Here is a 26398-nt window from a genome sequence, read left to right as displayed (position 1 = left end):
CCTCCTGCCAAACGAACTCAGTGCCTCCCCTTACAACAAGGAAATGCCAGAGAGATTTCCCTCTACCAATGGATGGGGCAGGAAGGCATGCTTTGGAGGCCTCCCCCTCTACCCTTTCATTTCCTCTCTCTCTATGGTGATGCTTTGGAGGACTCCCTCTTTCCCCTTTTGCTTCCTCTTTCTATGGTAATGAAGATTTCCTGCAGTATTTTTTTTAAATAATAGCTTGAATGGCAGTTCATTCATAAGTGCAGGTTGTTTGTAAGTTGAATATCTGCACCTTGGGGACTACACGGAGGCCAGTCAGATGTTAATGTCTGTCTGTCTGTCTGTCAAACATGTTCAGAAATGTAGACATACCTCAGTTTGCAGAGTGCTGCTTGCTGCCAGCAGAGGTTCTATCACACTTGGTGGACAATGTGTCAGAGCGTAGGCTATGAGCTCCTGCCGAACGGCCATGTCCTGATAACCCTCCGATTGTCCTAACTGGCTGCAAACTTCCCAGCTCTTAGAGTAGCCTAGCAGGGATGTCACAAAAGTGATTACAACACTGAAATTAAGGGAACTGAACTTAACAACAGATATTATGAAGTAGCGCTCATCTTCAGCTCTCAAGTCATCAATGGCTTGTTCTCCTCCTGTAACAGCCACAATAGATCTGTACCCCAAGAATGTATTTTAAAAAGCTCTAAAACCTGACCAAATTCATGTATAAATGGCACTCAGAGACCATCTTGTCCTTTCCTCTTTCTATATTATAACTATCATATGCCAGGTATTCCTCATTATATCACTCAGTATCTCCATCATCCTACAGTACTAATGCCCTTTTCTGGCTGCCCCACTTTAATCTTTAGTAAAAAGAAGTTTTGCAGCTCTTGATTTAAAAAAAAACTCTCTGCTTCAGTTACTGCAACAGAAAATCTGATTTGCCAGATCAGAAAAAAATCATCTACCATTCCTAGAATGCTCACAATTTCAGATTTTATGTTTTTTGGGCCAACACTGCAGAGAATAAGAGAGGATAAAATATTTGCCACTGTATGCTGTGCAAGGAAATTCATGAGATCATTTGTTGTTGGGATGAGGAATGAATCCTACCTGAAGCCATAAGCTCTTGGCAATGCATATTTGCTGCTTTGTAATCCTCAAACTGGAGAGCTTGTTCCACTAAAAGAATCAAAACTTGTCCTTTTCTTTCTATCTGGTCATCACCTACAAAGTAAGAGATATATCTAAATTGTTAGAAAATCAAAGCACGTAGTTAGAGAAGTAACAAAGAATGCAATGGATAGACCCACAATTAAACCGCAACAAACAGGAAGGAAGGTGCACCTCTCTGTATGTACATGGTCTCCTGATGACATCAAATTGACATGCTTAATCATTCATCTTCACTCCTCCAAAGCCACATTTGAGCAAGCATTTTACTGTGGGGACTTTGTGGCTAGTGGATTAAAGTCTGACCTCAACTTTTACTTTTCCATGGATCTACCAAAAGCTGCCAAGACTATTTAGCTCCTGCATCTCTGCAGGAGATGTAAAGGATGTGAAGACTGTGTCCTCATAAAATGGGTCAGCTCAGCATAAGTGACTAACAGATGATAGCCTTCCGTCTTCCTAGTTCCCTCCAGATGTTTTGCATGACAACTGCCAGCCTTTCTGACACTGGCCATGCTGGCTGGGGCCGATAAAGTTCATACACCATCTGGATGGTCCCAGATTGGGGAAGACCAAATTATACTTTCTTAACCCCTTTAGCCAAAATCCAAGGTGGCGTATACGTGCATATTAAGGATCATTTGCACAGCAAAACAGTTTATTCAAAGTTTCTATCACAGCAGTTTGTGCTCCTGAGAAGATACAGGGTTTTTTTTTCATTAATTTTCAAGATGCAACCACACCTTGCTGCTCCAAGAAGCACATTAGAGATTACTGAATATATATAAACTAAAATTAAAGAAGAAATCATGAAATTATAATAACTGTCTTAAAACAGACCACCTTCATGATACGATGAAAATAAGGCACATGCCATCTCATGGCTGGGTTGACCTACAGTTCAACTTCACCTCAACTGCCTGCCTCTTCAATAGAACCTTTCAGAAGTGGCTAAGAAACATTTACATTCTAGACCAAAGGATATCTTTAAATTAAGGACCATTCATTTTAAAGATAGCTACTTTCATAGCTCTGTTCAGGGCTTCGAGCAGATACACTTGAAATGAAATATATGCACTCACCAGGTAAAGAGATTCTAAATTGTTCCTTACCGATTAAAAAACCCAGACTGAGAGAGAAATCTCTCCATTGCAGTAGTAAAACTGAAGGAACCATAATGCAATCAGAGTGCTTAATCTAATTAGTTGCATTGTTCCTCAGGTATCTGCTATGGTGGAGGACAGCATTTCTTTTGAAAGGAATGTGGACATATTGGCATGTGGGAGAAACTGGTGTTTTTCTTAGCAGAACCTGAGTAGTTTCTCAAGATAATTTAGCATGCAGATGCACAAACGCACACACACATACGCCCAAATGTGTTGGAACAGTGGGAGCTCTCTCTTTCTTCTGCTGCTCAAGTACCAGAAATGCCAGAATTACTCTGTCATTGTCTCCATCCTTCCTGCATTCTCTTCCCCTTTCTACCTTTGTTATATGGATGCCTCACTGATACACGAAAGGGTAACTGTTGACTCCAGAGCTCCCACAGTTCACAGCTGGAGCATTTTTTCTTGCGCTTCTGTAGGTTTAATAATGGAGACACTTCAAGTCGTACCCCCTCATAGATTTCAAGCATCACCTTTTATTCTTCCAATCATACAATTGCTGACAGTATCTCAGTTCCCACCTTGAGAAGCAAAAACTTAAAGATTATGAAAGTGAAAATGATTTCTAATGATAGTTTTGTGCTTCTAGTGCCTGACAGATGGAATTTAAGACGTTAAGCTTTCAGATAAAAGGGTATATAGAATATGTGCCTTAATAATATAACCATTTCCTTCTCTTTCAATGATTGCTACTGCTGGTTAAACACAGATCTGCTGCCATGTCAAAGGTGTAGCGTACCATTCAAAACTGCAAATCCTGCCTGGTCCGCTGCTCAAAGAACACTGCATGAACCCACTGCAAAAGAGATTCAAAGCTGGGCACAAGGGCATTAATACGCTGGCAGGCACTTGAAGCTGTGGGGCTGTAGGGTTGCTCTAAGTGCCCTTACCTATGAATACTGGGGCTATCACCCAACCTTAAAAATATTTTTAGGTCTGGCAAGGGCCAGCACCACTGTGCACTTGCCACAGGATGGCCTACTGGCACAGGAACAGCCACTGCCCCAGCTGGCAGCCACCTCATTATCCCACTGGCTTGCTGACCCAGTAGTGGCAGCACCCCTTCGGCTATATCACATGGCGATTTTTCTACCTCCAGGTCTGCTGCTGCTGCTGCTGCTACAGCAGTGACATCTAACTGGTAAGAAAAATGAAACCAAGCACATGCACAAAGCTTTTTTGGCCTGAAGGCCTGGGGGGAGGAGGGAATTGTGGAGACATTTGAAAAAAGAAAAACCTAAAAATTCCTATGTCTCCCTATGAAAACCTGTTCATTGTGCTATTTTCCCAACAGAAAAAAGGGAAATGCTGAGAAACACAAAGTCAATACCACACATTGGCTAACCGTTTGCACATAGAAAATGACAGGTGCAATCCTGCAGAGACTTTCACAAGAGGAAATTCCATGAAACAGAGAGGATCTTAACATGCATATGATTGTATTGTAAATTCCATAAATATGTCCATTAGAGCTTCATATCCTTTATTTTAAAAGTTATCATTTTGTGTATATTTTAACCTGTTTAGTATGTGGTTTTAAATTTTGTATTATAAACTTTAATGATATTTTAATACATTATAATATATATAATGTATCCTTTATTCATTTTTTAAAGTAGTTTGTGAATCACCCAGAGAGCTTTGGCTGTTGGGTGGCACAGAAGTTTTACAACAAAATATAAGTTGTAAGTGATGCATTTTATATTGCTGACACTGTAAAATAAGATTATGTCTAACAGAAGAGTAAATTCTGTACATATTTCAATTCTTCACAATTCTCCCCTGCCTTGAAAAAAGGAAGTTTCTCCCATACATATAAATTTTCTGCAAACTTTACATTGGAGCTGAGGGGAAGGCTATGCTGCAGGGCAGCCGGAACAAACCTCTGCTGCCCATCTGTTCCTGCAAGAGACATGATCTACTAATTTATTTACAAGACTTCTATATTATTCTACATCCTATTAAAAATCTGAGCATTGGGCAATAAAAAAGGGAGCAAACAATCATAATATAGATTAAAAACCTTTAACATCAGAGTGCAGCAATTTAACTTTTGACAGGTTAGTCAAGAAAGTCCTGTTTAGGTAAAACTGATTTCGGCAGGCAAATGGAAGCGGTGAGCCCTGGGCCTCCAATGACTTATTCTGTGGGTCAACGGCCCTCCATAAGGGGGGGAAGCATTCTCATTCTGATGAACCTCACCACTGCCCCATGTAGGTTCATCAATAATGTCTAATCTAAATTATTGGCTGGGAGGAAAAAACAAGACTGCCAGCAATGAGAATTTACAAGACAGCACATGCGGTGGTCTTGACAGTCAGGATGTGGGAAAGCAGTGGATCCCTTGAGCAGGATTTCTTCTGAACTACACAGAAACTATCTTCTGGACATCTCATCTAACAAACTCTGAATCAACAGATGATAACATGTAAAGACAATAGTGTTTAAAGTATAAGCAAATCTCCATGCAGCAGAGTGACACATTTGTTCACTGGATGGACGACTCTTGTAGGTAGCAGAACGAGAGCATAAAACATGGCCAGCAATGCCCCAGTAGAACATCTCCCCCCTATGTCTATAATCCCTTAGACAGAGAACTATGTTTGAGGTAGAGATCCCTGAACTGAGCCCATCTAAAGACCTGGAATCTGGAAGTATAGAAGCTAAAAAAGAAGCCCCCGTTCGTTGATTTTGTTGTCTGCAATATGGCCTTACCAGCTAGTTAAGATGAGGGGCTAGCTCAACAGTCAAGATTATTCCATACTACAACCACTGGAGAACAACAGGAGACAAAGGACACATCCCTATGGCCACCCACTGTTGTCTGCAAATTTCTCCTGCCGTGACTCACATCATGTGGTTGCCACGCCTTGCACCAAGTCCATGCAACCAGGGTGGAGGCCACCCTGTTCCACTTATGGCATAGCTGCTCTTCTGGAGGTGACTGCAACTGAATTGCTCCAATATTATTGTAACCTAGGAGAAGGGGGGAAATCTCGAGCAAGAAAATATGGCTGCTGGAGTCCTAGCCAAAGTTAGCATCCACACAGAAGGAGTGCTTTGTTGGAGAAGAAGTATGTGTGTGTGTGAGTATTGTGTCAAACAATAATAATAGCCATTACCAACTAAGACCCCAGACAGACAGATCTACTCCGCAAAGGTTCATCTCTTTACTCAGGACATAACAAATTCTCTTCACATTCTGTGAAGAAAATCACTTTTAATCACTAATTCCGGAGATAGCTGAATTGCTAAACTAATGCTATTCCCATGAACGTCACTGTCATTTTGAAGTAAAAATTAACTAGAAAAGATGTCTAAAATTAATGACTCAAACAGCAATTCCTGCAGCTTGCAGCGGCCCTGAAAAACATTCGTGCCAAGCTTTTCAATATTATAAAAGCAGTAAAGCAACAGTAATTAAGAGTTGCTACTGCAGATTGCTTAGTCAAAAAGGGACAACATACACAAATAGTGCCAAATACCACAAACCTTGGAGGCTAGCACAAAAAAAAAAAAAGAAAAATCATTTACTGTCTATTACAGAATCAGTCCATCAAAATATGTTTTAAGGAAAACAGTCCTTTCTTTTATGGCTACAGAGAAAGGAACAAAGCTTAGCATATATTAGCATGTTCTTAAGATTAGTTCTCACCAGGAAGTTCTTCTACCTGGACTCAATCACTTGAACTATAGGTGAGAATTTACATGACTAAATGCCAGCAGATTAAAACAAACAACATTTGTACATATAAGGAGCCAAGATGTAAGAGCATCTTCTCTGGTGTTACTTGTTAATATTGCTAACCCTGATTAAAACAGACACTCTAGAGGAAATAAGACCATGTTGATGATTTGGATTTTTTAGGCTTTAAATTCTGCTTAAAAGGTACTGATACACACCAGTCATAAGCAACAGCAAGCGCTGTAGGGAGGATTTGCAAGTACATATACAATCCCATGGCCTAGTCCCTAAACCCTGGTTTCAGGATCTATTTGCTCATCAATTTGCTCTTCTTAAAATTAAGCAAAAAGACTTTAAATCTTTGTGCCATTAGAGACATGATTAACACAACTTTAAACAAAATGCAGGAAAAATTCAGATTAAAAATGAATTAAATATTTGAGTCAGTAGATTAAACAAAGATAGGGCATTATGAGACAGGGCATTATGAGATCCTTTAAAAATAAAATTACCTTCTAATATTTTCCTTAATCCAAAGCACAGAAATAAAATGATACACATGCTGTTGCTATAAAGATAAGATTATCATTCATGCTTCTATAATACCTCTAGACTTGGTTATGACAAATGTGAATACTGTAAACTTTCCAGAAGCTTTGGTTCATTTAAAATGAGATGGCTCTTTTTCCTGCTTCTAGGGAGCTTATTTTGCAAAAAGAAAGCATCTGCTGAACTTCCTGTTGCCCTTTGAACATAATTAAAGGGCACATCTTTCCATCTCTTGTAACTCTTATACCATGACCCTACATATGCCTACTCCACAGCAGACTGTGAAAAGTGCCGTGTTCTGACCACATCATTTCAGCAAATGGTGGCCTGCTTCCCTCACCCCCAAGAGAAATCACAACACCGCATCACAACAGGGCTTTATTCAGGGGCAGCACTGCAGGAACAATCTTGTCCTGGATCCATTTGGAGAAGTGTGTCCATTTGGAGAAGGAAAACTTCTTCATCACATCTACGCAGACCCTCCCTCAAATATGACTCTGACTTGCTCCATTTGGTCCCTTTCAAATTCAGTGAAAAACATTTTAAACAAGATATAATCATATGGCTTCTTGTTAAAAAAAGAAGACACTACTCTTAATTTCAGAATGGGAGCAAGTTACGATTCACATAAGAAGCGCCTAATTTTCATGAGCTGTTCTATGTTTTAATTTCAGGTTTGAACATATTCAGTGTCCTTTAATTTTAAAGCAGAAGAATTTTTATATTCTTTTATATTTACCTAAGGCATGCTGCTTGAAATTAACAATGCAGTGTGACCTCATGTACCTTGTGTGGGTGGTAGCAAGGAATACAAAATAGCAGCTAAATAAATAGGCTTCATTTTTTAACGGTTCCCTCTCAGGGATGTTTAGGATTGGCTAGGATGAACAAGGGTAACAAAGTGAAACAGGGCTTCTGAGAATGGAGAGCCACTGTACTGAAATTTCTCTTCATGCCAGAAGTGAACAGAATTATTCACTGCTGTGATAAACATAATGACAAAACATGAGATTATTCTTCTTTATATAATGAGATCTGTAGGACTGATGTATTACATCTATAAGGATGTGGGCTTACAGGCAAGTACACAATGACTAGAATAAGCAACATGGTAGGTACTGTCTAAAGTAATGGATGTTTTGGCACAGAATTCAGCCAGCATCCCAAAACAACAGCCAGCTCCATTTGAACTGAACATACTCCATGCAGTTCTTTAAGCACAGTTTTTTCAGGACATCCGTAACCCCACCCCAGATGCCTGCTCTGGATGTCCCTGTTCCCCTGGAGTTTGAGCATGCAAGACACCACAGGCATCTCCTCCGAACAGCAGGTGCAGCACTTCCCCTGCACAAAAGCGAGAAGCCCTCCACCCTTTGGACTCACCACTCCACTTGCCATCCATCCACTTTCGGGAACAGAATTCTCCATTCTTTTCTTGAACCACATTTATGAAGAAAGATCTCTTTGCCTTGTATACCCAAGAGGAAGTATTTTCCCTTGTCAAAGCAATGAGTGAACTCGGGGGCGGGCTTCCATACACAACACACTGACATTAGTGAACTTTCTTAGCTCCGAGTTTGGTCCCTTGCAGGGAGCTATGCATTACGCCTGGGTTGGCAGTGCTGTTTTGAATGGATACCATACTGTGACCTCCAAACGTCCCCTAAATCTTTTGTCCCTGTTAATTAACCCACAAATTGCTGGTACACAAGCCGTGCCTGAGCCACTTTTTGTCTCCATAAGTAGTTCTTGAATGATGCATTTGCCTGAAACTGGGCACCTATTTTTGGTGGATTAAGCCACCCTAGGTTAACCAAAGAACAAGTCAAATAACTTGGGGTCATTTAATCCTTGAACCTGCTGTTCTCAGGTTCAGTGTGACAGAAACAACCCCAGAATGTGGTATTTGAGGGGTGTTGATGCAAACAAGGAGGTGCTCATGTGCATTCTCATGTCAGTTATTTAACCCACATGGTCAACATACCCCCCCGCCACAATGATGTTTATTACGGATAACTAATTGACAAAACTAAATGTATTTGCCTGACATTTATTCTGCTGGAGGCAGGGCTGTGTACGATATCCAAACTAAAAGAAATGTGTTTGTATTTCATGCAGAAGAGAACAGTACAACGTGGTTACATATCAAGCTTCCCTGAGTACAATAGGCTCTTTGAGTAAGTCCTTGAATAACTCCCCCATAATGTCCCCAATATGAAGTATGAGCATTTTCTCTCACAGTTTTATTTTACCTGCAACCTTCAGCAGATTTGCAAGTCCCAAGAGCTTGGCAGATTGCTTGTAGTTTGTAGGCTGCTGCAAGAGGCATTCCTTGATAAGGCTGAGTCGATCAGAACATAGCCGCACTGGTGAGAAAATATGAGATGTTAAGCAGCAGTGCCACAAAAGACAACGGATTTTGGATTAAGGCAGGCATCCATCAGGTAAGTGCACACACAGGGAATATATACAGACATTTGTAGATGGGAATGGGACAACTGGGTTTACTAGGCCCTCTTAATAGAGGATAACTGAATGAATAGAATAGAATCATACTGTTGGAAGGGGCCTGGAAGGCCATTGGGTCCAACCCCCTTCTAAGTGTTGGACTCAAGTCTCCCATCCAAATACTAACCAGGCCTCAACCTACTTTGCTTCCAAGAATAGTCAGGATCAGGCACTTATGGATCAGGCTATATGGAAGCTGCAGAATAGAGTGCATTAACCCATCAGAAAAGAGTGTTGTTAATTTAAAACATTACATGGGTTTGTTTTTCATTGTGTAGTTGACATAAGAAATCTTGTAGATGTGTTTTTTTCTGGTTGGAAGAGAAAATTCACCAGTGAAGTAACAAAGGTTATTATTTCATTTAACTATTGGGAAATTTCAATAATGTGAACATTCACAGTCTGTGATAAAGCAGGCCAGACACAAGCTGCCACCTCTGTTTTTGGCAAATCAAAGAGTAGCTTGCTTAAATTTTACTTTTCTGAACTAAAGGGCACTGATCACAAAATTAAAATGAATCTGAGAAGAATGTATTTTGGAAACTTCTGCATAGTGCAATTTCATAACTTAAAGTCAACTCCCCAAGATAAGACACTTTGACTTAGAAAATTCTCTTTTCTTATTCTGTGTTGACATTACATTATGAGTTGGTAGACAATGTTTGTCTCCTTTTAACTTTTGCACAATATTTTTAAAGTGGCACAAAAATAATAGAAGCAATTATTTGCATCCACTTCAATTGCTGCTATGGTTATGCACTTGCGAGCTCATGAATAACAAGGGTACTTTTAAGGGAAAAGAAATGGCAACATTAGTCATTTTCAGATGAGAGAAGGATTATAAAATAGCCAAGGCTGGATTTTAATATCACAGGGAAAAAATAGACAAATCTGGAGAGCAGTACCTGTATTAAAGTTTGAATAGTTTATGGCAAAGGCAAAATGTCAGATGGCCATGTATGAACTATAACCTTAATAGTCACTCTCTGTGTGACTGAAGAGGGAGAGCTAAAAGGAGTTTGTCTGTGGAGCTCTGTGGGTAGAAGAGAAACACAGAATTCTATGAGAACCTCCACAGGAGGAAACCAAGGTGTTTTACAGATGTTGATGCAAGGAAAATAGCTGAAATGTTCCTGAATTAGCTGCTTGCGTGCTTATTGTGTACTATTGGAAGATGTTTTCCACTTCCTTTTGGACATCAATAAGCCCAGAAAATGCATAAGCCAGCCAGATCCCAGAAAGCACTGAGTGAAGCATCAAGAGGGATTAAGCAGAGTCTGGCAGCAGAAGTTAGTGCAGGAGATTAAGAAGGAGATCCCTAACAAAATTTTCCCATAAGATAAACGGACACTGTGTACTTAGAAGTGTCCACCTCTAAGCAGCTACAGGAGTAAGAAGAAGCGAGAGCCACTTCACTGTTCATGAAGAGGGAAGGTAAAACAGACAGATGCAATTCAGTCATAGAGAGTTGCTAAATATGAAGTTTTTGTCTCTTGCTGTTAGAGCAAGCTGCTTGTCTTACCCGAAGAAAAGGTAAGAAGTCTGGTATAAGAGAGGAAGAGTTGTTGGACGCATGTAGGAGGTGCTGCAAGGAAAACTGCGGGGGGAGGGTCACTCAGAAAGAGCAACAGGTTGCATGAAAGGTGGAACAGTCTGTTGATCAGGGAAGAAGCAATTCAGAGGATGCTCTGAGCCACTGGAACTAAGAAACTGCCTGAAGCAAGTGGCTCTAAACCTTCAAGAGAAAGTCTACAGCAGAACATGCAGGACAGGAAGCAATGTGCTGGAGGTCCACAGAAGAGATGGAATGGGGAGGTAGTGTGGTCAGCCCTGCTGTGAGGAATAGAAGGGGAAGTGTGGCAGCCTCTGACTGGACATACTTCAGCCAGAGGTATGTTGCCTCTCAGGAGCCCAAATTGGAGAAGTGGCAGTATGGCTGCGAAAACTCAAGTATTCAGGCAGCAACCTGATGGCCATCTGTCAGGTACGCCTTCAACTGGACTGAGCAGGGGTTTGTGCTCAATGGCCTAAATGTCCCTTTCCAACTCACGAGTCCAACGTATAAGAAGCTGCTTTGTTCACTATTTCAGTATTTCAATTAAAATTCTTCTGAGTACACCATTAAGGTTGACTCCCAGTAGCACTTAATGAGTAACCACTTAGGACTGCAGCTGTCTGGGATCCACAACGACAGTCTGCATGCTGACATGGCACAGGCTTCTGCTATGGTTAGTTCAAGGAGAGGAAGAGGTTGCCAAGACCAAAGTCCCCTTGAAATCAGGGAACTAATTTCAACATTCTAGAGTCTTAATACATGATAACCCTGTATCTCATATTATTAATACATGTTGATTCACTGAAGATTTAATGTTACCGTTTTCACCATATGGGGATAATTTCTTACTCTTACTTTGTGTCTTTTGCCTTACCATAATCACTTCACTTGAAGAAAGTAGATCTCCAGCTGTTCCAGCATTCCTAACCATCAGACATGCTGGCAGGGGCTTCTGGGAGCTGAATACCAAACCACCTGAATTTCTACCTTAATTTCACTCTTGGCTTACATCTCTAAAAGGCAAATTAGCCAAAATTGTGACTGCTTTTCAGCTCAGATGAAGGCACAACCATAAGAGCCAAGAAGGAAGACAAGACATCTATCATGCAATGGAGATGAGACTAAACATATTCACTGATTCTGCATTTTTCTCATTTTAGTCAGTAATATCCTAGAGCGGAACTGTTCTGCTAATGATTATCTTCCAACATGCAACTGTATTACTGAAAGAATGAAATCCCTAAAACATAGTCAGAGCTAATAGGCCAACCTTACCCCAACCAGGACCAACCTAATGTGTTGGTCTACAGTGCCTATTAGCCCCAGGCAGAAAGGCCAATTGTCAAGGATGCTAGCAGAAGTAATGCAAAACTTCAAGGATACCAGTTTGGAGAAGGCTTGAGTGGGTTAATATTTAAGTCTAATGTAAGGACAATCCATTTAAGAACCACTGGAGGTACAATGTGCAGCACTTGAATCCAAGGCCTGAATATAACTTCCATATTCTGAAAATTATTCAAGCCATGTTTCAAAGAGAGTCTTAAAAATGCAATGGCTTTATAAACTCATAATTGCATTTGTTTTAAAAGTGTATTATTCATCTAGTTGCTAGCAGCTCAAAGCCATTAAAACAAGCATGCAGACAGGAAAGTCACAGGAATTGAATGCAAAATTGTTCCAGTAAAAAAATGTCATTCGTAAGTCTATTATGTTTTTCAAAATAAACATAGAGTTTTATTGGGCAGTAAAGCATGGAAATAAAAAAGAATCAGTAAAAACACGCCATATGAATTCAGATTCTGGTGATACCTTCAAATGGCAGTAAGTGCCTTTGTCAAATATAAATAAATTGCTAGTGCAAAGACATGATGGATAGCATGCCTCTTGCGGACTGCATTAACTATTCTAATTCTCTTAGACCCATCATGGGAGTTTGGTGAAGAAAGTGTGGTGGGGAGGAAGGTAAGACTCATTTGTCCACTCCCTAGAAATGGTCCATGAGCTGCCTTACAAGACTCTTGTCAAGATGAAGAAAATTAGTGTTGCAAAACACGTGAAACACTGAGCTCACACTTGTGGCTTCAGCACTGTTCTCAAATCATCCAGGGCTTAGTCATGCCTTGTGATTCTTTCCTTGCAAGTTTCTGCAATTCATTCTGCTTCCATTTCAAGAGCTTCACATTCTTTTGTTGAACTACTTCATTGTTTTGTTTGCTTAGAGACACCTGTTTGCCTGATATACTGTTAAGCTTTATCTACAGTAGAAAACCCAAAGACAGAATCCAGCTTTTCAGATGAAGAAGAGAGAAATTCTTGGGGGCTGCATTCCAAGTTCAGAATTCAACTACTGAGCCATCAACTTCAGAGAAACGCCTTGAGGCTACATTCCAGGGAAGGGAAGAGCTGAAGGTAAAGGAAACAGACACGATGGCAAAAGAAGATAGGTTCAAATGCCAGCATCCCATAACTTAAAGCTCTTACTGCCAGTAACTAAGCCTTAGGAAAGGCATTTCCACCTTTCAGAACTGGAGTAAAATTGCACAAAAGGTTAGAAACTGCCAAATGATTAGTGATTAGGAGAATGGGGTGCGGCCTTCTGGGGACTCTCAGAGAGCCAGATTGGGACCCCAGGAGGGGCAGATTTGCCCCTTAGACTGAGGTCCCTCACCTGTGCTTTATATTACAGAATGCCTTGAGTCCAACACTTTACCAGTGATACCATAAGAATAGCAAAACAATTTTCTGAGAAAATTCAGAGTGGAGACTGGGGATTCTTACTGTTGCAAATAGCTTCAATCCATACAGTCCCTTATACTTCTTGCTGCTGTTACATTGAGTGGTGCTAATGGGACCGGATATAATGACATCACTTAATGTTTATGAATGTATGAAATTGTAATTCTTCAGGACAAAAATGCCACTGAATACTTTCACAGAAAACCCATCACCATACCTTGTAATGGCAAGATTTTTACACTGAATTCTTCAAGGTAGCTCAGAGCACGAATGAGATCCAATTCCTCTTGTATAACAGATGGACAATCTGTAATGAGCTGTAAGCAGGACCTTGAAAGAAAAAAAGTTTCAGGATTTCAAACAGTTCTTTCTGAGTTAAAGGGAAGCATTTCCATGATATAAACTGGTGTGATATTGACTGAATTTGGCCACAGCATGAAACTATGGTTTAGTATTATGTGCTGAATTCCCACATTTATTCTCTTCCCTTGTCACCAGGTGCCTGTTGTGAACAGCTTGGAAGAATCAGTTTCTGTTCTCAGTTAAGATGTGTGTCCTACAACTGTGGCTAATCTCAGCTATGGTTTATGGCAGCCTTTTCAAATCTGGTGTCCTGAAGATATTTTAGGCTTTACCTCCTACCAGCCTCTGTTGGTAGGATCAAGGATCAGAAATGCTGACACTGTAGAAAGATGTACTAACAATTTTGGATGGAAAGGGGTAGCCCCAAAGAGGGGAAGGACAGAAGAATTAGTTAAGAAGAAAAAGGAAATCAATTAATTATTATGTAGCCAAGGTCATGGGGGTGGGGGTGCCCAGTTCTGTTTGTAGGCTTTTTGTTTGTTTTTGTTGCTGATGATATGTGCATGCGCGCGTGTGTGTGTGTGGGTGTGTGCGTGCGCACGTGCTGTTATTAATTTAAAAAATTAAAAAGAAATGCTGAGACTACAAAATATGTGGGCTGTACCACACTGGGGAAGTTTAGTTGAAGGAAATAAACCAGGTATGGAAACTATAGTTTGAAGTTGGCTTTTAGTCTGAAGCACAGAAAACCATCTTTGCCTGAGTCCAGACATGTTATCAAAGAAGAATTAGTTGAAACTTTCAATCTCCTCTTTATGACTGAAAAAGGAGAAAAAGAAGAAACAGAGATATAAAATAGGGAAAGAGCAGTCTACCATTGGTTGGATAGGTTATTTCCTGTTTCAAACTGGGTAGCTATTTTGAAATATCCCCTTGTATAATGGTGAGGGCTGCCCATAGAAGTCAATGAAAAAAATCCAGGTTTTCAGTGTAGCTGGGATAGGACATTTGTGTCTCTTGCAGATGCAATATCCTTAATATCCATTTGCCAATTGCAATAACTAAGATTTTGCTAAGAGATTATATGCCAAAAGAAAGACAGTTTCTGTCTGGTAAGCAATCCTTTGGTATACAGACGAGGCAACAAGAAAAATTCACTTCATTTGGCCTAGGTTTATTCATGCTAGTCACCAACTATGCGTTAATGTGCAGAAAGTTCCTTCAACCTCCAGTAGAATTATATGACAAACCAATCAAGACAGTTTCACAACTGTTGTATCATAAAAGTCAGAAAGTTAGTCATACTAAGGAAATCATTAGAAGGATGAACAGTTATTAACAGTTTATCTGAAATTTTCCATTAAAATGGCTTTCTTGAGATCTGCGCCAAAACTGATAAGGAGAAAAAAATACTATTAAGACTAACAAAAATACTATTTTTTAGTAAAAAATACTATTATACTAAAAATACTAACATAAACCTTTAGCATGTGTGGAGGGAATGGAAAGAGAAGCATGATAACTTTTTAAATATGACTCCTGTGATTTTGTTCTTTCTTTCAGATTTTATTTTGTGAACAGTATCCATTCAGCTTTTATCATACTTTAATCGAATCTGAAAGAAGAAATTATTCTGGGATAATTTCCACTTATAAAACAATATTGCTAGACTATGAAATTGCTAATACTAGATAATGAAGCAGACATTCCATCTAAAGTTAATATTGTTGTTGATGGTGAGAAAAGAATTAATTTTCTAGGTTGAAAATGTCAAGTTCTTTCCTGTCTCCATGCCCTTTGCAGAGTCATCCTATCTGAATATTTTAATAGTTCACACTACAGAAAAAAATTTTTGCATTACACAGAAATGATGAGGAAAGTGATTTACCTTCTTCTGATATTTTAAATCATACTCCCCCAAAATATAAAAGGAAAGAGATGCAAATCATTTCACACGGAGAAAAGCATAATGAGGACCCAGAAGGAAAAACAGATTGAAGTGGGAGGAATTAGGGTCTACACCGAAAATAAACACAGATAAATATTGTAAGTAGCTTCCACCCAAGTCTTTCAAAATGCACTGAAAATTAAGACTAAACAAGGCCTTCTGATTACCTCTACAGGCAAGAAACAATACAATTACACCCCAAAGAATTCCAAAGTCTCAGTGGTACCAGAAAGGGGGCATGTTTAGAAGTAAGGATTCTAGCAGAAGGTGAAAGGAAGATGCCTTAAAAAAAACCAAAAAAAACCCCAGTGCTACTCAGGTGGTAGTTCTCACTCGTATATTATTGATTCTGATATGACAGTGAACAGTTACTCAGTGCAGAAGGAAACAAATAATAAAGCTAACACATCAATCAATCCAACTAGCCCATTAAATGTGCTGGAGATAAGCATGGGGGCCAATTAATCTGGCATGTTCCCCTCCCTTGAGTCATCCCTTCATATCAGAGAGCCCTTAAAATTTCCATCCCTTGCAGGTCTCCCTACCTCAGTGGGTGTCATCCCCACTGGCAAATGAGGGTTTGTCCCAGAGTCCCTTGCAACAACCCATTCCCTGGTTGGAGGAACATTGTAGGAAATGAAGCCCAACTGCTTTATGGTTGAGCTGCTGCGGAAGACTGTGAAAGAGGTACCTTCCATGTACCTTCCATGAAAAACAATCTATGGTAGCATCAACAACAGGAAGCAGTGGAGCTAAGCCCTTTTGGCCCTGCAGGTACCCTAAGGGCTAACAAGCATGAGGGAGGAGTATTCCAGTGCTGCCAGGCTTCCTTCTCATCAAGGAAGGAGAAGGCTACCCAGCAAAGAACAGAAGAGGTACACTTTGCTTGCTCACAGAAAGCCATACTGGGAAGAGAGAACAGCTGTGATTGCAACTCGGGAAGATGACGTTGTGAGTTCCTCAGTGTTCTTGATATCTTACAGTAAGTAAATGCTAGTTACTGGGAGAGACACAAGACCTTGGAGAGGATATTGTTTACCCAAAGGATAAGCATTTTGTTCCTTCTTCCAGAGAGATGCTGAGAACAACTGCTAATACATCTCTGTACAGGTCAGTTGTGTATAATTCCATCTATAGGTTTATTTTCAAAGCAGTCCATTTAGACATGTCTAAATGTGAATTAACATATGTATTGTAGTTTTTAGAATAGATGGAGTACCCCCCCCACACACACACACACACAACAGAACACATACAGATTTCTGACATGAAAGAGATCACTCTACAGGAAATATGTCATGCATAACTATGCTTTCACAATCAAAAGCACATCTCTTGACCACACACTCCTAATTTTACCTCAGTATCCTACTGTTTTATTATTAAAGAAAGAACATTTGGGCCTTCTAAACAGAAATAGTGCAGCATTGCCAAGCCAAATAAATATGTGTGCGTGCGCGCATGTGTAGGTATCTCAGATCCTTACTTAATACTAGAATCTAAGGTATGCAATAGCAACTAAACCCTCCTTTGAAAAACCATTGCTTTCTCACATCTAGTTCTCAAAATTGGCCAAAGGATGAGGTTTCTTCATTTGTTCTACAAAGCACTACATAGCCCTATGGCAATGGATAAATAAATTACAAGAATTTTCTTAGCAGTGCATGCGCAAGGCTGTTGGGTCTTCTAAGAAATCGATTTGTTTTCATCTCTTGAACATATGCGTACCTTACATTTTTTAAATCTGTAGGTGGCCACAAGAAGGCACTCCAAACAGTAAACACATGACTATTTCACAGCTGTACAGTTTACACAGATACAATAATAATTTTTGCTTTTAAAATCATTCACAATTGGTATTTGCCAATGTTGTGCCTATACCCCCTGACAGATTAAGCATGGTTATTCTCATTTTCTTGGGCTAATTTCATTCTCACATGGTATCTCTGTGTGTTGTGAGTGGATTTCTCTCCCTTCCCCAAATTTTCTTTTTCTCTTCACAGCAGATGAAGACCAGAGGTCTCTAATTAAAGTCCTTCATTATGTTAAAGGTAGCCAGCCAGGATTGTCTTTGTGATACAAAGGTCATTAGCAAGAAACAGCCATCAAGTTAATGACCCAACTAATTAGGGATTGCATTCTACCCATGCTAGTGGCTGATTCAAAATCAGAATCCCCCTCTTCCCTTTCCTACCAAATGGATTTAGCTCCATCTTCAGGAAGGTTTGTGTTGCTTGTGGGCTGGATGGCAGGAATGCCAGATTTTACCTGGCTAGCTCTCCTGAGTGGGCACCGGGCAGCTGGATGGATCTCGTTACACTCCTCTCCCTCTGACTTTCCTTATTCTACAGTGTTTCTCCCTAAACCAGAGGTGGTCTGGCTTCTCATCAGCCATTCTGTCTGTCTTGCCGGCCTTGGGGTTGCAGCCAGGCATTCCAGCTCTCCTTCTTTTTCCAGTTCAGATTCATAATATGAGGAATCCATCTTGGAATACTGTGATTTGGAAGAGTGCATCCAGTGCCTACACTGTGTGTCTGCACACAAGCACATGCACACAAAACTTAGAAATAGCAAAGTATTCAATAAAAATGCTCCAGCATATAAGAGAAGAAATACTACCATCTAAAAGCCTGGAGGAAAAAAAAAAAACAGATGTCCAGTATCATGTGGTTACCTGGCCAAATCCATGCAAGGATCTGTCAGACTGGTTGAAGAATTAAAGTACTCTCTGCTAGCAGCCAAAACCAGTTCAATGCTTTTCTCATAGCAGACTCTGTACTGAGGTTTTCCTTTCGAAGCAACACTAACTGGAGGATCTATTGACCAAACACTGCAATGCATCATTTGCCCAGCTAAGTGGATGTTCTCCAGCCGGCTTGAACACAGAAGGCTTTCTGTAAATATCTGCACAATAAAAGACAGTACAATGTCATATAAGCAAAGTATATATATTTGATAAATACTTCAGCATGAGTTTGAAAAATATTTGTGACAGCTTTTAGCTACAGACCCATGTAATTAGATCTCAACAAATCATCTGCTGAAATGGAAACACAATCTAATTTGCTACCCTCAGGAAACCTTTTGCATTAATCTATCTGCAAGGAAGCACTACAGGATGACTGCAAAATCCCTGCATGTTGCAGAAAACAGTGAGATGTATTTGGAGATACATTCTTCTATCATTCTCAGGGTCTAGTTCAACCAAGGCACAGATTCAAGCTTGCTTATCAAGGAATGAAACTACCTGTGCCAAAGACAATATACAGTTTATTGAATACAATGATAAAATATGGCTGCAGTATATAAATAAGCAAAAGAAATCTTATCTCCCCTTTTCCGTGACTGTAACTGGTTCCTTGAGTGGGCCATGGGATGCTCTATTTGCCTCCAAAGATGCCTGGGTGAGCATGTCAATTCCTCTCCCCAAGCCAAGAACAAAAGATAACACCTCTTCCTATGGAATTTATAACATTCCTTTCTCCTATAGTTTCACAGGCTGTCTACACATGCTTTGGCCCTGCTCCCTGGGTGATGTTGGTGGGGGAAGTTGCTTTAGTAAGACAAACAGCTTTGTTCTCACAGTGAAGGCAGCTCTTATCTATAGAACAATTTGGCTGCTTTTGGCAATTTCTAAGGCATTTTTCCTAACAAGCTGAAGGCCATAAGGACTTGGAATGAATCCAAAAATAATCCTGGCTTTTGGACTCTGGGAAAATTCACTATACTACCTGTTGGCCCTTAATAACCTCCATGCCATTCTTCCAGCAGAGTCCATCCAATACAACACTGTGTTTCAGTTGGGTATCATATAGGCTGATTGCTATGAGTATAGTCTAGGCTACAGCCAGCCCATGCAGCTGGACATTATGAAAATTGGTAATGGAAACTCATATGCCATTACCATAATTCTCAAGGAGGACTCCTAACTATGAAAAACCTATATTGCTTAGGTACAATTTGAAAGCCACTAAAGCTTCCAAAGTGGAAATTTGGAGTTGTGGAGTTTAGGACAATACAAGCAGCAGCATTAGCAGAGAATAAAATATGAAAGTCAAATTGATCATGCCTCCTAAAAACTATTAAAGCATTACCAAAGCATTCTTATAAAATGTGACTATTAAAGTATACTCAAAATAGAACTTTAATGTGGCAATAAGTGTAGTATTTTCTCTTGACAGGACACATTAATTAGTTATTGTTTTTCCTACCCCTCCAAAAGTAACAAGTTTAAATGTTCAATTTGCTTCGCAGATGTCATTTTCCTTTTTCTAATTTCTTCAAAAGTGTTCTAATTCACTCTCAAAAACCCTCAAGAGTCATAGAGATTAGCAACTATGAGCAATAAAATTGATAGGCTATAATACTGAGGCTGACATTAATATGAAAATGTTTTAAAAGATGTTATATCTTTTTGACAACAAAAATACTCGCTCAAGTACTTAAGCAAATGGCACATATTCAAAAAAGCACTTTTTTGCTTCAATGCAATTCCCAAATTAGTAACAAATTGTTTTAGGAGAGAATATGTTTATACATACGCACACATGTTCAAGTGTGCGTGCACATGTGTGCGTGCGTACATGCATGCACACCCCGCTTCTGCAAAAATTGAATTTTGCATTCCACTTTAAATGCAAACAGGAAAACATCTATCAAAGTTCTGTATGCACCATGAGTGACAATGTTAAAAATGAACTTTCTGTTCAATGAACCATTCAATAAACATAACAGTGAAGCAGCAGGCCATTTATCTTTCTATTGCTTAGTTAGCAATTTTACTTTGGAGATTCTATATATTAAGAAACTCAACTTTCCCATTTTATAAATTTATTAATTTTTATAATTCTGCAGTGTTTTCAGTTATTCTGTAAAACTGTGAGGAACTCTGAGCTTCATTAAGTTGATATATTTCTAATATTTAAAATCAAATAACAAACCATAGCACATTGTTAACAAAACTTTCCTTAAGCAAAGTTTCTAAAGGGGTGAAAATAGCCACAAGGCACTTTGGTAACTACACTGATAATGAGCTTCAGTGTTCAACTGTGGGGAAGAGACAGTCCCAGAAATAGAGAGACCAAAATGGGAAAGGAGTGTGCTATGGATCCATGTCGCAAACCTGCAGCCAGACGTGTCCTCTGGTTATGTGGCACAAAGCTACAGGCTTGGAACAGAACTGAATTCTGTCTGTGGTAATGAGCCAGGAGGACAGCTGTTCAGAAAATCATGTAGGTTTCTGCCTGAAGCAGTAGTTTGCCTGCCCACAGAAAGGCTAACCTTGCCTCTGCATTTGTGTGCACAGGGTGTCTCATGATGTTTCCTCAACGCTTCCACACATTCCTGTGGGCTAAGCCCTCACACAGTTGGGATGGCAAGGTCAACACTAACATATCTGAGACCAGAACAATGAGCATTTCCATGTTTTCACTCTGAATATACAGCTTATTAACAATTTGGTTCAGAAGGTTCATTCTGCGTTGAGAAAATTCTCAAAGGGCTCAGGAAAAATACCTTGGAGTACCCTTGAGCTTTTTATTGATGTAGGCAAAGAATTCCATTTTTTTTCTCCTGTTCCTTGCCTTCAGCGGGCTTTTTTGGAAACTTGGCCAAGAGGTCTATTTCCAAAAAGTTCTATCTGAAATACTAGGCCCAAACAATAATTAGACAGGTCTATATCCTTTCGTTAACTATCCTTCCTCCTCAGTCCGATAAAAACAGTCTGTGGTTTACTGAAGTTTTTCGTGTCTGGTCCTGCTAGAAACATTTGAGCAAGCACCTCTCTATGATATGGGCTCCAATCCCTACAATGAGACCCAGTGTGGTGTAGTGGTAAAGAGCAAGGGTCTGGGATTCATGTGATATGGGTTCTAGTCCCCACTCAGCCATGGAGTCAACTGGGTGACTTTGGGCCAGTCACAGATTCTCCGTCGAACCCAACTCACTGTTGTTGTGGAGATAAGACTGAGTGCTGGAGGAGGAGAATGATATAAGCCACTTTGAGCTCTTTTTAAGAAAAAAGGTGGAATATAACTCAAATAAATAAATAAAGGGTTGTACATTTATTCAGTAGCAGCTTATCAAAGGGCAACCTGGTAGACCAGTGTAGACTAGGAGACTCAGTTACAAAAACACTGACTCCCCAGACCCCTTCCTTGAATGGGAGGACCCATTCCAAAGGATGGGAAACAGTCTCCTAAGGATAGCTATTTCCTCAAAACTTTAGTTTAGCTATACAAAATACCAAGAACTGAGTCACTTGAAATGGTTTCTTATTGCTATGATTGTCAAGAACACTAGATAGCAATACGATCTGAATGTTAGAGACACCGAGTCTATATTTTAATCCTGAAGAGCAATTGTATGTCCATTGCTGTATGTCTGGTATCAATAGTAACATGTAGAGAGTATTGCACGAAGTTGTAGCTATTTCCTTTTCCATGAAGAAAAACAGATAGAATCACCTCATAGCAAGTATCTGCTTCTAAGCAAGTGTAGACGTTCCGCTGCATTTCCAACATATCTTGCAACAATCCCATCCAGTGTGTCTCATTAACAGGAGGTTGTCTTTTAAGAGATAAAAAGCACTCAGGAACAAAGAATTCATCATACATTTTTGAATACTGAAATCAAACACATCTTAAAAGCTGGACAAATATCACCTCAATGGTAGGGACACACTATTTTGTGGAGAAATACAGGCAGTTCCTGGGTTACAAGTGTCCAAGTTACGAACAACCTGTGCTTATGAGTGAAATGCCATAAAGCTTATTAACAATTTTAAAAAATTACTGCAGAAAATCATCATCACCACAGAGAGAGAGGAAGTGAAAGGGGAGAGGGAGGCCTTCAAAGCATGCCGTCCTGTCCTGTCCATCCAAGGAGGGAAATCTCTCCACCATTACCTTTCTGCAAAGAGGAAGCTCTGTTGTGTTTGGGTGGGATAGGGGTGCTTGAGCTATACACAGTTTTTCCACTTTCAAATCCTAAACCCCACAAATGTGGAGTGCTTACTAGATGTGATCCAACTTACATACAAATTCAACTTAAAGACAACTTTCCATTTTCTCTGAAACAGAACTCATTTGTAACCTGGGGACTGCCTATAACAGGACTGCAGAAATGCTTTGCCTTTAGAGTTTCACATACAGTATTTCAGCAATCCTTACAAAATTTGTGTACAGCAGTCAAGTTTTTATTTTACAGGCATGACAGACTGCAAATTGTGCTTGAGAGAATGGCTTGATCAATGAGTCCATGCCCAAAGAAAGATTTCATCCAGGGGCCAAACAGCTTGCAACTTACTATTCTGGCTCCCTGAAAAAAAAAAAATCTAAAGCTTCCAAACAAATTCCCAGGCTACACAGAACTGACCCTGATTTGAATCCATAATTCACATTCAGGATGCCCTAAATTTCTAAGTCACTAGAGTCTACCTTCAATTCTTGTCCTTCCCTCATGATCCTTACAACACAAGCACTCTCTGTGCTCTTATGTGGAACTTAAGGAAGGGGAAACAATCTGTTCTCCAGTCCCTCTTTTCACCCATAATACATAAGTAATACCATGTACAATGAGCAGCATACATTGCTTAGGTTTTTTATAGCAACCTTTATCAATGTCTTAGCCAGAGGGGCCAAATCTTTCAACATACCACATGATCATTGCTTGTAAATAAATATTTCTGCTTCTGAAATACAAATGGAAACAACAAGATCAGGCATGCCCTTCACTGTCCAGGAACCGCCACCATTACTCACTCACTTGCGGCCTGTGTGCCTGGTCAACCTAATCATCAGCTTCCGTGCTTCTTCTGGGCTGTTTTGCGTGTCTTTTACAAATGAGATGGGTTTCTGGAGCCCGTGCTTCTCCAGAAGTTCTGAGACACTGCAATAAAAATCCGAAGCATCATCAGCTATTCAGCTGAATTCTATACCTTGCCTCATATTATCAACATGCAACCTAGAGAATCTCACATTCTTAGGATACAAAATAAAATAAATAACAAGAAGGCGTTTCTCTCAAAAGTCAACTCACACTCAAGCTGGATGGTCTAAGCAGCATACAATACAAAGAAATACTGTACCCTTCACTCCATCTCGTAACTGTTTATTTATTTTGCAGAAAAACACAATAAAGCATGCATGTGCAGTAAAAGTAAGAATTTCGCTTATTCTACACGATGGTGAACAAGTCTTGTATAGTAGACAATGCTAGTGCAAGACCATACAATTAAGGCACATGCCACTTATTTTGTCCCAAATATTTATACATAAAAAATTGACTGGTGCTACATGGAAAAAGAGCAGGGTTATCTAAAATATCCCAATTTTGCAGCTATCACAAGGATACTCTGAGCCTTTCTTGTGGTCAAATGGTGCATTTTACAGCACTGGAAAGAGTTATTGATACACCAGTGAGTGGAAGACCTACAGTGACTTTCTTAGGGCTCTGTGAACTGACAGCTAACTGGCAATAGCACTGTATGGACACATTTGTGACACCTTTTGACTAGCCTTCACCCACATTTCATTTCACGGAGAAGTCAAGATTCATCTTTAACTCAATGCGATTTGATCACTTGTTGAGAACTGAATGCTGAACTCTTACTTCCCTTCACTTTCCTTCTCACACTTGACCAATGAATGGTGTGAAGCCATGGTATTGCCCAAGTAGGAAAATGGCATACAAAAACATTTATACTGGCACTGAGCAAAGGGTTTCCCATGTTTTTGCAGCGTCTTCCAAGTATGATAATTTCTTCTTCCAGTAACTAGAGCAGGCAATCAGCTGAGCAATTAAACTCTTGAAATCACTAAACATATGAGAGAGATTCGTAAGTGGAGATCCATGGATCCGATGAGTTCATCCAATGATGCTGAATGCTCCAGTTGTTAAGCCCAAAAGCACAAAGCCAGAAGACAGGTAAAAACAATGCTCCAGGATGCATTTTCACTCTCGCATCTCACATACTGAAGAGGGAATGAAATAAGGAACAAGACCTTTGTGGCTTCCACAGGAACAAAAAGAGGGACAGTGGAATACGAAGAAAAGAAATGGTATTTACTGGGACAGGAAATGAGATGGTAGCCAAAAGGGGACCTACTGCTATCTACTGATAAATCTATACCAAAACCTTACAATGGTGATTCAACTGGAATGCTGATTGCTACACAAAGCAAACACCCAATCACTCCTATGGAACTAAATAACATCAACAAAAAGAAGAATGGCAGCATTTCTCTGCTGGTCACTGGCAATTTATACAAAACACAGTTGTGCTTTTGTATGGTTATGGTTTTGTAGGTGCAGTGGTTAGTGTGAGAGTGTGATCGGGGTTAAGGTCCCCACTTGGCCATGAAGCTTACTGGGTGACTTTGGGCCAGTCCCTGCCTCTCAGTCTGACCTACTTTGCAGAGTTGTTGTGAGGATAAAATGAACAGGACAGTAACTCTACTGGATCTTCAATAAAACTTCCTGGGGTTCTTTACAAGAAAAAAAAGTCAGGACATAAATGCAGTGTAATAATAAAGTGTACACAGGTGTGTGTGCGCACGTGCATGAAAAAATACATAAAATGTTTAAGGAGATAATTTATTTTAATTGTTTAACATCTTAACAGCACAGTCCTATGACCACTGGACAGTATCTAGATGATCACAGGATTTTTCAGAGTCCCAGTTATGCTGTTGGTAAATCTCTCTGAACTCAGAGCAGGGTCTCTGCACTAAGGGCATCCCACCACTACCTACTATGGAAAGAACTGTGCTGGCAGAATCTCCAAGGTTGCAAGAATGATCTTGGAGATGGGCTTCAGGGGATGCTTTGAGGAGTAGGGAGGGGGAAAGACAGGTGCCATCAAAGAAAGGAGGTGCCCTGGTGATGCCTCAGCCTCCTTCACTCCAACTCTGAGATGCCTTAGCTGGCCAGCCAATATTGGCTACCCATTGTGTGGCTGGGAGAAAGAAGCACTAAGACAAACTTTGCCTATGCACTCCTCTGCCCATTCCAGAGGATGTGCACAGTCCTCCAAGTCCAGGGGATTACAGGCATGCTGATCACATTGCATGTTGAATTTCCTATTTTAAAAAATAGGAAATAATGCTACAATACCTTTCACAGTTCCAAGCAGAAGAGAAAAACAAAAACTTAAGACATACACATTTGTTTATGAAAAGGACCAAGGTCTGCAAAGTAATTTCCAATACACTTGCAGTAATACTTGACCTCTAAGCCCTTTTGTGTAAACTTTCTGGCATACTGAACTGCAAGAAATAATGCTATGTTAATAAAGTTAATGTACTGAGAGAGATGAATGAAGAAAGGAGCCTCTTACCTAAGAATTTGTTCCAGTTCATCAACTTGATCATGCAGATTATTAGTAATGTCTGTTTCAGGGCTGGAAAAGATGCAAAACATTTGACTATATTATGTACTAAGAAAAATAATTTAAAAATACAAGCAACATCCACACACTAGCCTAGGATATTGAGTGGCAAAATAGTATAGGACATGATCCATCTCCTAATCGCCTCTAGTCATCCAGTTCAATTAGAGGATGGAAAAGAATTGTACCATTCCATGTCCGAACTGCACCTCCAATGCAGGGCTTGGATCTTTGGGATTAGAAAGCCTGAAAAAATAAGGGTTGCTTTATGCCAAGTCAGCTCACTAATTGTTAGTATACATTGTCCCAGTTTGCATGATCACCACAGCTTAAATAAGCCACAGTGGCTCAAGCATGATGTGTACTGGGCTCTCTTTCCCAAATGGCCTGCCCAGGTGTT

General features: G+C 39.9%; 1 protein-coding gene across 4 annotated transcripts in view; it reads right to left on the bottom strand.

Moving 5' to 3' along the window:
* Positions 1-26398, bottom strand: part of NBAS (NBAS subunit of NRZ tethering complex) — a 176744-nt gene that overhangs the window by 75159 nt on the left and 75187 nt on the right. For all 4 annotated transcript variants that reach the window (XM_044417846.1, XM_044417865.1, XM_044417835.1 and 1 more), the window contains exons 27-34: positions 25948-26010; positions 23376-23498; positions 22076-22178; positions 18286-18515; positions 13578-13690; positions 8814-8927; positions 1102-1215; positions 361-518 (exon numbers count right to left, since the gene is read on the bottom strand). In XM_044417846.1, the coding sequence (XP_044273781.1) occupies positions 361-518; positions 1102-1215; positions 8814-8927; positions 13578-13690; positions 18286-18515; positions 22076-22178; positions 23376-23498; positions 25948-26010 (1018 nt within the window). The remainder of the gene's footprint in view (positions 1-360; positions 519-1101; positions 1216-8813; positions 8928-13577; positions 13691-18285; positions 18516-22075; positions 22179-23375; positions 23499-25947; positions 26011-26398) is intronic.

The sequence above is a fragment of the Varanus komodoensis genome, unplaced genomic scaffold, assembly GCF_004798865.1.
Source record: "Varanus komodoensis strain SLA01 unplaced genomic scaffold, ASM479886v1 scaffold10, whole genome shotgun sequence".
NCBI lineage: Eukaryota > Metazoa > Chordata > Lepidosauria > Squamata > Varanidae > Varanus > Varanus komodoensis.
The sequence above is the reverse complement of the archived record's forward strand: the minus strand, read 5'-3'. Positions and strand labels throughout refer to the sequence as shown.